This window comes from Mus pahari, chromosome 12, assembly GCF_900095145.1.
Source record: "Mus pahari chromosome 12, PAHARI_EIJ_v1.1, whole genome shotgun sequence".
NCBI classification, from domain to species: Eukaryota; Metazoa; Chordata; class Mammalia; order Rodentia; family Muridae; genus Mus; species Mus pahari.
Genome location: NC_034601.1, coordinates 70,900,039 through 70,915,147, shown reverse-complemented (window position 1 = coordinate 70,915,147; position 15,109 = coordinate 70,900,039). Strand labels below are relative to the sequence as shown.

General features: G+C 34.1%; 1 protein-coding gene across 2 annotated transcripts in view; it reads left to right on the top strand.

Moving 5' to 3' along the window:
- The first annotated feature begins 4,814 nt into the window (after nt 1–4,814).
- Nucleotides 4,815–15,109, top strand: part of Tmprss15 (transmembrane serine protease 15) — a 116,934-nt gene continuing 106,639 nt past the window's right edge. For both annotated transcript variants that reach the window (XM_021209664.1, XM_021209663.1), the window contains exons 1-3: nt 4,815–5,139; nt 8,044–8,174; nt 8,411–8,478. In XM_021209664.1, the coding sequence (XP_021065323.1) occupies nt 4,995–5,139; nt 8,044–8,174; nt 8,411–8,478 (344 nt within the window). In that variant the 5' untranslated portion in view covers nt 4,815–4,994. The remainder of the gene's footprint in view (nt 5,140–8,043; nt 8,175–8,410; nt 8,479–15,109) is intronic.

Genomic DNA, 15,109 nt, shown 5'->3' with positions numbered 1-15,109 from the left:
CCACATGCTGCATCAAATATCCCTTTGTTTTATCTACCTTCTCTTATCCCCTTGCATGTTCCCCTCTTATCTCCTCCTTCCTGTTTGATCTTCCCAATTCAATGCTCCCCTTGTCCATCCATAACTACTTACTCTATTTCCTCTTCCTAGGCAAATGCATATATCCTCCCTGGGCCCTTATATGCTACCTAACCTCTAGTTGTATGGATTATAGACTGCTTATGGATGAACTAACTGCTAACATATACATATATGTGAATATATGCCTTATTTTGGGGGGCGGGTCTGAAGTTACCTCACTCAGGATGACCTTTTCTAGTCCCTTCCACTCACGTGTGAATTTAATGATTGCATTTTTCATAACAGCTGATAATATTCCATTGTATAAATGTACCATCTTTTTGTAATCCCTTAATCCATTGACAGACATCTGAGGAACTATAATGCAGAAGTAGCAAGAACAACTTTGCTGATGTCCCTGGATAGGCAATGAAACCACATAGCCTTCCATTTCCTAGAGATTCCAGTCAATGTATAGAGAATACCTTGAGTATCTATAACCAAGCAAGTGAAAGACTTGTATAATAAAAACATTTAGACGGTGAAAGAGATATCTGAAGATGGAAAGATCTCCCATTCTCATGAATCTATAGAATTAATATAATAAAAGTGACCATCCTATCAAAAAATGTGCAGATTCCTTCTTTTTTTCAGGTTGCTTGCAGTTTTAACTTGCTTTTCTGGAAGCTACAATGTGGCATTAAATAACTTTCAACAGGAAATAGAACCTCAAGATTTTTAATATTCTCTTTTAAAGTATGCCCTTATGATTCTCTGGATTTACTTGGTTTCTCTTCTTATGTGCCAGTTTTCATCTCTAAGTTTGTCAATTCGCCTCCTCTTTCCCTGGCATTTAGTTAATTTTGTTAAGGTATTGTCAGTCTTATTGCTTTATTGATTCTATGTATTGCTTGTTCATTTGTTTGATTGTTACTTCTATTTTATTAATTTCAGCCCCCACTTTACTTTTTGATGTCTGCTCCTTTTGGGTTTTATTTCTTAATTTTTTATTCTTGAGGTTTCAGGTGTTCTGTTAAACTACTACTATGAGTTATACTTTTTTTCTTAAATGTTGAGACTTAGTGCTATGAACTTGCCTCTTACAGCAGGCCACATTGTAACCCGTAAGTTTAGAATGTCGTGTTTTCATTTTTATTCTTTTATACTGTTTTTTTATTTCTTTTTTTTTTTTTCATGTCACTCTAAGCCCATTTAACATTCAGTATTGAGTTTATCAGCTTCCCTGTGTTTCTTTTGTTGTTGATATCCAGTTTTAATCCTTGGCAGGCAGATAAGATGCAGATTGTTATTTCAACTTTCTTCTATCTGTTGAGACATATTTTGTGCCCAAGTATATTACTCAATCTTTTTGTCTTGAAACTTTTAATATTTAACTTACTCTCTACAATTATTGTTTTATTCATCATGTACTGCAGGGAACTTCTTTTATTATGCAGTCTATTTGGTGTTTTACATACTTCTTGAACCTCAATGGGCACCTCCTTCTTTAATATAGAAACATTTTTTTTCCTATGGTTTTTTTTGAAAATACTTTCTGTGCCTTGATCTGGGTTTATTCTTTCTCTTTCCATATAATTCATAGATTTGGTCTTTGGTGTGTCAAATTTACTGAATGTTTTGGGCCATGATTTATTTATTTACTTAATTATCTATCTATTTTTTCATTCACTAATTTATCTACTTACTTACTTACTTTCTTAGATTGGACATTTTCTTTGACTGAGGCATTTCTTCTTTCTTGATTTCAATCTCCAAGATTCCCTCTTTCATCCCTCGCATTCTGCTGGTGATGCTTGCCTCTCAGATCCCAGTTCAAGTTGACAAATGTTCCCTTTCCAGTTTTCTCTCAGTTTTTTTTTTAAATTTCATTCTATTTCCACTTTTATGTCTTGGGCTATTTATTCATTTAATTCTACAGTTTGTGTATCCATGGATTTCGATGGTAGATTCCTTTCATATCTTCTTTAAGGATCTTGAAGATATGGATGACAGCTATTTTGAAGTCTTTTAGCTCTATTGAATTTCTCATGACCTATTATAGTAGAATTGCTTAGCTCTGGTGGAGATATATTGTCCTGGTTGTTATTGGATGTGGTTTTTACACCTGTCATCTAAAATTCTGAGTTTGGGATGATTATCTACTCTTGTACTTTTTGAGTGGTACATAGACCCCTGAAAATGGAAGCACATGTAATGGGGACTGAAGAAGCAAGCTTTCTACAGATCTGGGGACAAGACCAAGGAATTAAAATCGGAAGACTTGATTTTTTTTTTCTCTAATAAGGAATGTCACTTTTTTGTAGTGGAATACTTTTAATGTTTCCTGGTAAACTGGTCATATTTAGTACAGTTCTATACTTATAGCTGTAGTCAAGTACACACACAGAAAGAGAGAGAGAGAGAGAGAGAGAGAGAGAGAGAGAGAGAGAGAGGCAGATCTTTCATTTTTACTTTGCTGGGTTTGGGTGTTGCTGGGGTGGTCTTTTGGGTTTTTTGTCTGTTTTTGTTTTCAGTTTTCTTAAATTTCCTACTACCTGTATTCACTAACTAAAAGAGCAATAGGAAGTCTTTTTAAAATTCTCTCACTTTCTTTATTTTTGGTGTATATCATTGTTGTACAAAGCAGCAGATTCCATGCTGCCATTTTTAAGAGTTGACAGGCAATGTAAAATGATCCTCCATTCATATGAATTTTCCTTCACTCTAGCTGACAAAACAAGCATCTCCTGAGTGTTCATCTCCTCCCCTAAAAGACAAGCTGAATATGCCAGAGGGAAATAGGGAGTTCTGGAGTCACTCTCCCACAGTGAGCATGGCTCTGTGGTGAGTAATGATAACAATTACTCACCAGAAGACCTTTGAACCTGCTCTCTTGGGCTCCCACTAGTACAGGCAAGATACTCTTCCAGGTGCCAGTACTGGTATTGGTAATGGACTTGACCTCACCAGTGCATCAGTGGCTTTATTTGCCTTGAACAATTTCATAATTTTCTTAGTGAACTTTCTGTGGACTACTTCCCAAATCAATTTGACCATTTTGGATTACAGTGGTGGTCTAATGACTACTGTGTTGCCAACAGATACAGAAAGATAATCTCATAAACTTTTCTCTAGCTTTAACTTTGTTTTGTAAATGCAATTTTTTCATATAAATGCAATATATATATATATATATATATATATATATATATATATATATACTCCATCTTGAGTTTATTCATCCTTAGGCTGTGAGATACTGATATTTATTGTGCTGACAGATAAGAAATCATATTAGCATCATTTCTTGAACAGTAATTCTTTGTAAGATATTGACAATAACACTATGTCTGATGTATGATGTTTTCCACACACAAATCAAGTTGTTTCTGGGCTGTTTGTTCTACACTGAGTTGTATTTCTGCTCCTTGACTGACTCTACACTCACATTATTACAACTCTGCAATGAGTTCTGTTACCTAAGAGGGCAGCTCTGATTTTGTTTTAATAGCTAGGATTGTATGCTTCAAGCCTTGATATATTACTTCTCACATACACTTGTTTATTTAATTTCAGACTGCCCTCCATAAACTATTGTCTTAAACAAGATATTATTCCATGTATATATTGCACAGAGTAAGCTCAGCTATTTACAATGTATCAGGCAAAAGAAATTATAATCTCGATTTTTTGTATTATTTCTAAAACTAAATATTTCCCTTTGGAATTTCAATTTTATATTTTATGTCTGATTTCTATCCTTGTAATACATTTCATGAATGCAATATAATCTAACATAATAAAAAGTATATATGACTTACTCCAAAATAGATCAGATGCAAATGATTGATTGAATAATTGATTGATTGATTTATATCCTGGGCTCATTATTTTCAAGTTAAGAAAGTTCCAACTGTACATTGCACTCTAATTATAAGAAAAGTTTCATTTTTCCTGGAAAACACAGGTTTATGATTATTGCTATGTACTTCTTAACCTGATCTCTTGTATTATTGACAAATTCTCGATGCTAAACTACAAGAATAAATGAACAGGGTCTTAACTACCTAGCACATTTTCTTAAAATAGAAACCAACACTCTTTTTTATCTCAGAGTGATTAACCCCAAGTACCAATAATTGCTCAAGTAATGTAGAGTAGTGATATAAAGCCTAAGTGGACTTTCCTTTAAGCACAATCAAAACTACCTTGCAGTGCAAAAACTTCAAGTGTGACATCATAAAGTTCACAACACTTGTGATTGTTTCAGTTAGGTGTCTATGTATACATGCATCCACATAAGAGGAAGACTGGGAGAGAACTAGGAAGGAAGAAATGTTATGAGTAGAATAAGATACTATGCACCTATCCTATACATGTGTAGATATATACACACTATACATTTATGTATTTTGTGACTTAGTTTTTAACCTTTCTACAGAAATATGCTAATGATAAGGACCTTAGTCACAGGGCAGAAGGTTGATCTGTTTGGAGCACTCCGACAAATATTAAGTGCATTTCCCTAATGACCAATATGCCAATCATCATTTTCATGTTCTTAATAATTCTCAAGTAGGTTAAAGGTCAGTTTTTGTTGTTGTTCTGTTTATGGCCTGCATTTAGTTTTTTCTCACCCTGACATATGGCCTGTTCATGTGATTGTAATTTACAACTGTAGGCATCTTTACTTGCTATGTTGTCTTAAAGATTAACGACTCCTTTTAAAGATACTGAATGTATGGAGACAAACCATTTCCAGAGACACGCAGCAAACTCACAGTGAAGACTCCCAACATTAACTTGAATGGTTGCTGACTTCACAGTCCTTAGGAACTTGAGAGGTTTTACTCTCTAGTTAATATCAGAATATCCACTTTGTTGATGTGGAAAACTACATTTTTCTCACAGTTCCTAGCACTAGAAAATCAACAATGAAATCCAGCAGAGATGAGGCTGTAGGACATCATTCTATCAGCTCTTTTGAAGTGATGCTTTCAGCTCTCTTCCTGATGCTCATGGTCTTCTCTGTTGGGTTAATTGCAGTGTCCTGGCTTGCAGTCAAGGAGTCTGAAAGAGGTAAGTCATGCTCTGAAACAACGAAGGTATTCTAAGACATCCTTTGCTGTGTTTTATTCATAACCTTGGCTTTGAATGGTTCTGGACATCTTACTTTGCAGAATATTAAGAAAATGACTTTGTATGTCATTTATAATAATCCCAAATTCAAACCATGGAATAAAGTGTTGTTTTTTCAGTTTTGCAAAATAATGTTCAGTTTTTTCATTTCAGCACATAATACAGTACGTTTCTTACCTTCTAGATTCATGGTGAATAAAATGAAATAATAAACATGTTGAAATATTATGGACAATGCAAGCTTATAAACATGAAGAATAAATTAAAACTATTGTCAATTTATATAAAAATGATCTCTGTATTCTGTTATTGGTTTAAAATGTTGCTGTTCAATTTTAATAAAGAAACTCAAACTTAAGTTCACGAATATATAGGAATTTCGATCTGTTTGAGGAGTAATATGATTTTAAAAATTAAAATAAGAACTGTGTTATTATGGGCCAAAAAACCTTCAAAGATATTCAAATATAATATCATGCTGTAACAAACCTTTGACTTGTTTGTTATTTGGGCCTCATTTTCAGGTTATGAATCTGGGAAAAAAAATTGAGAACTAGCTGGCAATAAAAGTTGGCAATATTTGGTACATAAAAGATACCTGTTACTGAACTGAATCCCAATTCTAAGAGTCTATTCCTATTCACTACCTATGTACTTATAATATAAATAAATAAATAAATCCATATCATTGCAATAGCCTGCATAGTAAAAGTTGATTAATTTTTTTGATAAAATATAATTTATGTTTTAAAATGATGTATGTGGGCAAATTAGTTCTAAGACCTCCCAAATGGGAGACTTTAATTGTGAATGACCTTAGTGTGACCCAGTAAGTATTCTGTTTTCCTTGACAAATTAATGTTTGAATTTGAATATAATAAAAAGTATTTGTGGTTTTATAGAAACAAGGTTAGTATCATTCTTGAAAAATTTAAATTTTATAACCATTTATAGGGAACTTGCCTTTCAGATAAATAATAATACTTGTAGGTATTTGATATGAAAAACAGAACTTTCACCCAGATTTTTAGAAAATGGTTTGCATCTTATTAATATCCTGCAAATAACTTTTAAAAGCATAATAGTTTTCAATCTACTGAAATTTTGTGAGTTCATAAAGAATATGTCATTTATGGATATTATTTATCACTGTTGGTATAATGTGATGAGTAGCTCAGAATAAAAATTTGAGTTTAACTAGTAGCAAACATTAGAGGAAATCAAATGTATTATAGTTATTTAATTTATGCATTTATGGACATAGAGTAGAATTTTATCATTTTCAATTAGAATGTATTTCTATCACTTTCACACTCCATTTGCTTCTTCAAGTCGCCCCCAGCTAGCCTCCCTTGCAACCCACAAAAGTCCCCCAACTCTCAAGATGATAGCCTCTCTCCTTGATTATTGTTATATGCATATGCACATGTGTGTGTGTACAATTGTAATATGTAAAAATTATATAGAATTCTAATATAGCTTTCACAAAACTTCTTTTCTTATGCGTGCATAGTAATTATCTCTACAAAAAAACTCGCATTGGTACAATATTATTTACTAGTTTGTATTCTTCATCCGGACTCTGCCGGTTTTGCTACCAGTTTCCTCCTGGCTAGGACGCAGCTTAGTTCCATACACAAACCAAGCTAATAAAGGTCTCTGAGCCTACTTCAATCAGACATCTAACCCTTCATCGTCTTCCATATCTAAAAGGGAAATTTTATATATAACTAATTTGTTCACAAAATGAAAAACTGCATAAATACCAGTAGAGTACATAATTGCATAGTGCCGATTGGTCGAGCTAAATGTAAGTTAATCATTTGAAATGTTAGCTTTCATATTTTGGGGGGACAGGATAATTATATATCTAGAAGGGGTTTGGAGTTATAGTTAGTCAAACATATACTTAAATTTTACTACCATCATTGCTCATATTTACTACATTAGGAAATTATGTCATTCTAAGCCTTCATTTCCTTTTTGTATGAGGAAAATAAACTTTATACCTGCCATTGTAATAATTATGTAATGTTATTATTGCATTGAGAAATGGTTTCTCTTTTTGTGTGTTTAAGACAAAGCTATTCATTTTAATAGAAATATGTATCAAAGAAAATATTCTGACAAAAGGATGGTTTAATTTGTTCACCACATCTTATATTGTTTCCCCACAGTGTATTTCCTACATCATTCTCTGTAACTTCTCCAAAATAGATAATTCCCATCTCATGCCAAAAGTCATACATGCCAAATTTATAATTACTAGGATGTAAGAAGTAGCTTCAAAGCTGTGTTTCAAAGTTACACACGTACAGAAATCTTCACAGAATTTCACATGCAGAAAGCCAGCAGTGTCCTGGAGTCTTGGGGTCTAAGAAACATCTAACAGCAGCTACACAATTTTAATGGTCCATTTCTCACTATGTTTTCTTGAATTGCTTCCCATAATTGGTAAGGTATGATCATTCCCTGTGACTTCCAACAAGAATCTCAATTTAAAAAAAAAAAAAAAGAAAGAAAGAAAGAAAGAAAGAAGAGAAAAGAAAGAAAGAGAAAAAAAGAAAAAGTATGGTTTGATTTCAAAGAAAAGAGGAAGAGATAATGGAGGAGAAAATAAGCCTATAATTTTTTTTAGTATTTTAAAACAACCAGACAAGTGAAAATGAAAAGGGTAAGAAAACCTGCTTTTGAATTAGAAGGACAACAAAGAAAAAGCAAGAATTAAATAATTACAAGGAAAATATATTAAGTGAGAATTGTTGCCTCTATATTACAAACCAGGATGCAATACTCTCTTCTATTCATAACTGGGAGCATTTTTTTTCTTATTAATTCATCTAGATGCAGCCCTGGGAAAAAGTCATGACGTCAGAGGGACATTTAAAATAACATCTGGAGTGACATATAATCCTAATTTACAAGACAAACACTCTGTGGATTTCAAAGTTCTTGCTTTTGACCTTCAGCAAATGGTAGGGGACTGTTTCTCCAAAGCTGGTTTTAAATTTCCTAAACAGTTTTAGTAACTTCTCGCCAACTGAGGAAAAAGATCACATTTTCTTACTCAGAAAATATCAGTAAAAGTTCATTGTTCATAATTGTATGAAGCCCCCATTCTGAAGATGTTTTCAGTTCTAAATAACTGTATTACCTCTACTCTGTATTAAAAGTTCAAATATTCTGTTTAACACAATTTTCATCTTTTTAGATAGATGAGATCTTTGAATCAAGTAGTCTGAAGAATGAATATGAAAAATCAAAAGTTTTTCAATTTGAGTGAGTATGCTTTAAAACATTCTACTGTTAGCACATTGTTCCGAGTCAAGATTATACACAATGTGTAGTGTTGTTATGTATAGAAAAGGAGAAATATTTCCCACATCTTCTGAGAATTTGAAAATGTTTGATAGTAAAAAAAATATTTTTAGTAAGAGACAACAGTAATATTTGATAATTTATATATTAGCATGTTTTCTCATAAGGTTAAAATATGAAGCATTGACATTAAATATCTGTACAGGAAAGCATTGAGATTGAATATATGCACATGTAGATTTAGTATTTAATTTGTTAAGAACATGTGAAAGAGACTGCCTTATTAATATAATAATATACATTATAAATCACAAAAGAGAGTAGATAAGTTAAATGTCTTACTTAGGAAAAAATACTGCAATTGTAGCATCCTCTACCCTTTCTGGCTTCTATGGACACACACATACACACACACACACACACACACACACACACACACACAGCAAATATTCATACTTTCAATGTTTAATAAACTAATGAGTCTCAGATTAATGGAATAACATAATTTGATTATGGATACTTCAATTTAGACGATGAAGTGTTGTGTAGATATATTACCATACATGTTATATGTAAGTATAACCTATATTATAAGAACATTTAATATGAGATGTATCCTTTTAAAAACTAATACTTCCTCAGATATTGATCCACATGTGTCCGTTGAATCACTGTGTCCATAAATGAAAGTCCAGGACTCCATGTCCTGTCAATCTGCTTACGTCAGTGAATTGACAGATTTATAAACTCTGAGAACCCAAGGAACTTTGAGTCAGAGATACAAGTGAATAGCAGAGCTGGCAAAGAAGATTGTACTCCTAAGAAGAATCTATGAAATTTAAAGAAAAAATAGATATAGGAGAGTTCTACTCAAAAACTAGAAAATTCCCACAGAGAAGAAGAAACATACATATGCAACAAAACCAATATGGGAGATTATAACTTATGTATCTGAGATAGGCAAGAGTGTAAGAGCTTTTAGCTTAAAAATGAGAAAAGGTAAAACAAGGCACATGTATTTTGGATGAGAAAAGAGACCTCATATGATCACTTCTGTCCCTTTTGGATAATTTTTGTATAAAACATTGCTAAAGATGGAGAAGAATGGAATGGAATGTGCACCTCCAAGGTCACACTTCGTGAACTGTCACATCACTGTTAGGAACATTTTTCCTGGTGGCTTCACTCACCTCTGCATGTCTCGTTTAGTTCCCTTCCTAAGTTGACTTCTTATAGGAAAATTCCATCCTCTAATTGCCCCTCATTTTGTTCTCCTTCCTGTTCTTTCCTCTTCAGAGAATGAATCAGTTTATGTGAAAACTTACAACAAATCTGAATATGAAATTCCCTTCTTTTTTAAACCAGAGAATTAATGACTCTGGAAACTATAGACACCGTAATTGAAACAGTGCAAGGCCTCCATATTCCGCTATGTGACTTGTCTTAAATTTCATCTGTGTGAGTAGTGATATGAGAGATACTCTTCTCTGAAATATCAGTGGTGGATGTTAGGACAAGCATACAGAGAGATAATACATTAGATCATTTATTAAACGGACCTGACCTGAGTCTGGTGTGTGCTAGCCAATCCTGAAACCTAGAAGGAGTGTTCTAACATTATGTTTTATATCAAATATGATGTAAATTTAGTTGTTTTGTTTTTTTGAAAAATCATACAAAATTTGTTAATCCTATCTACAGGGAAATTGAAGGTGTAGGAAAGATTCTACAGTGACTGTCATGTGGATATGATGTAAAGACACATCAAAGTTTTAAAATGACATACGAGTGAGGATGGGTAGCAGAGTGCCATAGATGAAGACCTAAGTGTACTTTTTTGCAAGGCAAACTGTTACCTTTATTTTCATTCTCTTTAACTTACTCCTCAGAATGGCACATCATTGTTGTGTTTTATTTGGTCTAAGCAATTACAGTTACTTCTTCAATTTGATGTGATGGAAGATGTCACCTTGACTTTCTGTAATCATCTTTAGCTAAGTCAGAGAAGAGGCCTCCAATACTCTCTAAAGGAAACTACACGCTTTGAATGAAGCTATGAGAAGCAAAAATAAAATCAAGTATAATGAAAATAAAGTAAAATCATGCAAATATAAACTATTTTTCTACATGTTGCAGAAATAGAGGGCAGAATCATACCAAGGGGCAAACATAGGTACATAATTTTAATAATCAGCAAAAACTGTATGAAAAATGGCAGTCAGTCATGGGTAGGAAAGATACATCAGTCAGTGAAGTCTTTGCTGTGGATTCTTGGAGACTAGTGTTCATTGTCCAGATTTGATATAACAAAGCAGATTTGTCACATGCAGATCAGATTAGGGTAGCAATGGCAACTAGAGCCCCAGTCCTTTCTGGCCCGCTAGCCAAAACAAAATTCAAGTCAGTGAGACCCAGAAAATAATTAGAAATTCTGTCTTAAAAGTGAACGTGGGCAGCATCCTGAGGGAGGACAGCTGAGGTTATCCTTGGTCTCCATGAATAGTGTGTGCACACACCCTCCACACCCACAAATGCAAATACCCCCTACCACAAGAACATACACACATACATCCATGGTCTCCATGAATAATGTGTGCACACACCCTCCACGCCCACAAATGCAAATACCACCTACCACAAGAACATACACACATACATCCATGGTCTCCATGTATAGTGTGTGCACACACCCTCCACACCCACAAATGCAAATACCACCTACCACAAGAACATACACACATACATGCCCATGTACACACACAAAGAATGTACAACTTAACTCATGAATATTAAACCAAATACTTTGTCTTCTCAACAAGAACCAATGACTGTCCACTGATGCTTACTCATTCATCCCAGTCACCAAAGAGCCTTGCTTTGAGCCAGACAATTTGCAGATCTTTTAAGAACAAAGATACTGAGAAAGTGTTTTATTAAGGAGATCATATAACCAATACCATTAAGACATTCTATTGTGCTGAGGTACTGATGGCATATTATTTACCTTCCTATGTTTGCGGTGCTTAGACAATTTTTAATACCCTACCTACCAAGAATTACCTAGGACGCAACAGATGAGTACATACAGCCTTTAGTTAATTAATAATAAATCACTCTAGAAATGTGATGAGGATGCTGATTTAAAACACATTTTAAGGAAGTGAAAATATTTAAGAGCTCTATCAACCTCAAGGAATGTCTAATAATGTTACCAAATAGCAGTTTATAGCATATTGTGCATACATACCGTATAATAGTGCAAAAAGAAATATAAGATAATGTTACCTAGAGGTTGATTGGCTGTTTTGTCGGGATTATGTTTACAACTTCAGAAGGAAGTTCATTCAAGTAGCATGAAAAATATTCATGCTCCTTAAAATTGATTCCCTCAGACACTATTTATGAAAAGACTGGGAATTCCTGTTTAAGATGGTGGTGGACATCCAGAAAACATTCCACTGAGGAAACATTGCTTTCTAGTTCCTGTTACTAGAAAGAAACTTCATTGCCTTCAGCCCAATGCACCATTTATGCATTTTCATCTACAAAGGAGCCTGTCGCATGATACCTGAGTTTGACTCCCAGATCATCCCTTGGGTTTTCTGTTCATGAAGACTTCATAGTATTGCCATACTAAGGGCAGGCATGTTCATGTGTACTGTCTCAGGCATCCATTCAGGTACCCATTTAGATTTCATTTCTTTCTCTTGTTCTGTTTTAGCATCTGTGCTGACTTCTCATGTCATGTAGATACCCCGAGAACCATCTTTCACTCTTCAGTGTAGTTTGTCTTCAGCTGGATTCCCGTTTATGTGCTTACCCTTGCACCAATCCATCGATGCTTAAGTGATACCATTGATGTTTAAGTGACATACTTTTTTCTTTTCTTTTTTTTTTCTTTTCTTTTCTTTTCTTTTCTTTCTTTCTTTTTTTTTTTTTTTTTTTTTTTGAGGGAGGATTTCTCTCTCCAGTTCATTCAGAGCTTGGGGCTATCATACAAAATACCACTGCCAACATGGTTGTGATGGAATTGTTTATTTTTTTTTCTCCTTAGTAGACCATGTGGTCTGACCACAGAGGTCAGATGACATTGTGTCTCCTGGAATTGAAGTTATGCATTGTTCTGAACTGTAATGTGGGTGCTGGGAACTTAACACTGGTCTTCTACGAGAGCAACAAGTACTCCTAATGCCATGACTCCTCTCTCCAGCTTAGAATCCTCTGTTCTTGATGACTAAACTCATTGACAAAGAAATTGTCCCTAGAAAGACATCAAGTCAAATGAAGATTAATGGGAAAAGACAGGCCAGAGTTTTGTTGCATTCTATGGAACAATAACCTGGAAAAGAGAGATGTGGTAAGGGGAAAGAAAGCGAGGTGTGTGTGTGTGTGTGTGTGTGTGTGTGTGTGTGTGTGTGTGTGTGTGATATCAGAACCCAGACTGGCTCAGGTTTACCATCTCTGACTCCTAAATGTTGGTATTGCACATAGGAGTTAAATACCCTCTTAGCATTTATATTTGAATTCCAGTTCCTATTCTTATTTGTGGCCTCTCCTCAGACTCTGGGTTATCTTAAATAGTCATGGAAGACTATCATAGAAAAAGCAACAAAGTCACCATTAGATTTAAGCATTTACATTTTTAAATAGTAAAATCAGGAAACAGAAATGATTGCTTTCTCCTCTACATAGCAGTATGCACTGTGGGAAAAAAATATCTAGAACCCCTTTTAAAACACTACAATTTTAGTGACCTCATATGACATATTGCTAAGAATATCAAACATAGTCTTTTATAGTATTGTACAATTAATTAATGTATTTTTTGCCATTTTCTAAAGTGTGTGCGCGTGTGTGCGCATGTGTGTGCGTATGTGTGTGTGTGTGTGTGTGTGTATGTGTGTGTGTGTGTGTGTTTAACCAGTCTGAAGAACAGGCAAAAGTTTTTTTTTCCTTTCTTTTGGGGATACGGCTATTCTGCTCTGTGGAAAATGTTTTGGTTCACAGAGTATTAGCAGTTGACTCTTTTAATAAAGGGCTGTTTACCCTCTGTGGCAATGTGCACTTTAAGTTTGCCCTTTTCACATAGATGAGTCACAAAGTTCTTAAAGGAAAGGGTTGTGTTTATTCAGCAAACCTAAAGGTTATCAGTATCATTAAGGAAAATATAAGATAAGAAACATTTTGATCTATTACATCCAATCTCTCTGTACAATGATAGGATTTATCTAGCTATAAAATTAAACAGAGAGAGAGAGAGAGAGAGAGAGAGAGAGAGAGAGAGAGAGAGAGAGAGAGAGAGAAAGGGGAATGCAGCTCCTTTACTGAAAAAAAAACCTTGTACTTTAAAATGAAAATGGCTATGATTTTTCCTTAAAGGAATTATTTTTCTCATTTATCTTAATAAATAAAGTAAATCTTACAGCACAGATACAGATCATTGACAACTACCAAAAATAAGTTTCTGTGTGCTTATGAGATGAAATGAATACTTATCATGGTTTCCTTGATTTCTATCATATATCTTTCTTATCTCAACATTTACTCTGAATAAGAGAAAGTATAAAGAATAAAATTGTATGTGTATTTGTAATATAGAGCATTTATCCTCACAGATATAAATTAAGTACAATATATGATTTACAACTAAAAAGACATATCTTTCATACAAATATGTTTACGCCTGAGGTTGAATTAATCCAGTTAGTTACAACCCAGTGAAGGGAAATTTCAGAATTGCATTTTCTCTGCCCCAAATACCTTGTGTCGGTGTCTTCTACTGCCTGATTCAAGCAAAACAAAGTCAATTGTTCTGTATAATTAAATATGTGGAAATATATAGAGAAGATGCAGATTTCATTACCATTTAAATCATCTTCTCTGGCTCAACAAAAGAGAAAGTAAAACCATGGAGATGAAGAGAAAAGATAAAAAAATTTCTGTGCACTAATGCTTTATTTTAAAGCATATTTAATCCTAGCCACTTTTGGTTCATGCTTAAGCAGTCATGTTTTGGCAAAGGGCATGGATTCAGAACACACAAAGGAAAAGGGAGGGATAAAAAGAGAGGCTGAAGAAAGGAGGAACGAGGAAAAGGAAGCTGTGACTCTCAGAAACATGTGGGAACAAAATATCTTTTCGACTGACAAAAACATCCAAGTAGCTATTTCTCCATCCGTTCATATCTAAATTTCTTACAACCATACAAGACCATAAGTACAGGTATCAGTCTCGGTCTCTTTCCTTAACATGAATTTTTCACTGTAGTGTTGAAAAAAAACAAGAGAGGAAATTACATTCATGGGTTTCTAAGGAGACGTGGTTATCCCATCTGTTATGAAAAGACATAGAAACCTGCATAAAGCGGACCCTGTTGCTCTAGGTGTCCATGCTTGTATAACTATAGAGAAAATATGGGCCAGTGTGAAGCATTATGGGCATCTCTGATCTGAACCATGCTTTCCTCCAAGGGTGGGATGAAACCTGAGGGTTGGATACCACTTAACATGTTTTGGTTTGGTTTTTTTAGTTTTCAATTAATAAAGTCTATACATTATTGAAGCCTTAAAAGTGAAGGGATACCAAAAAAAAA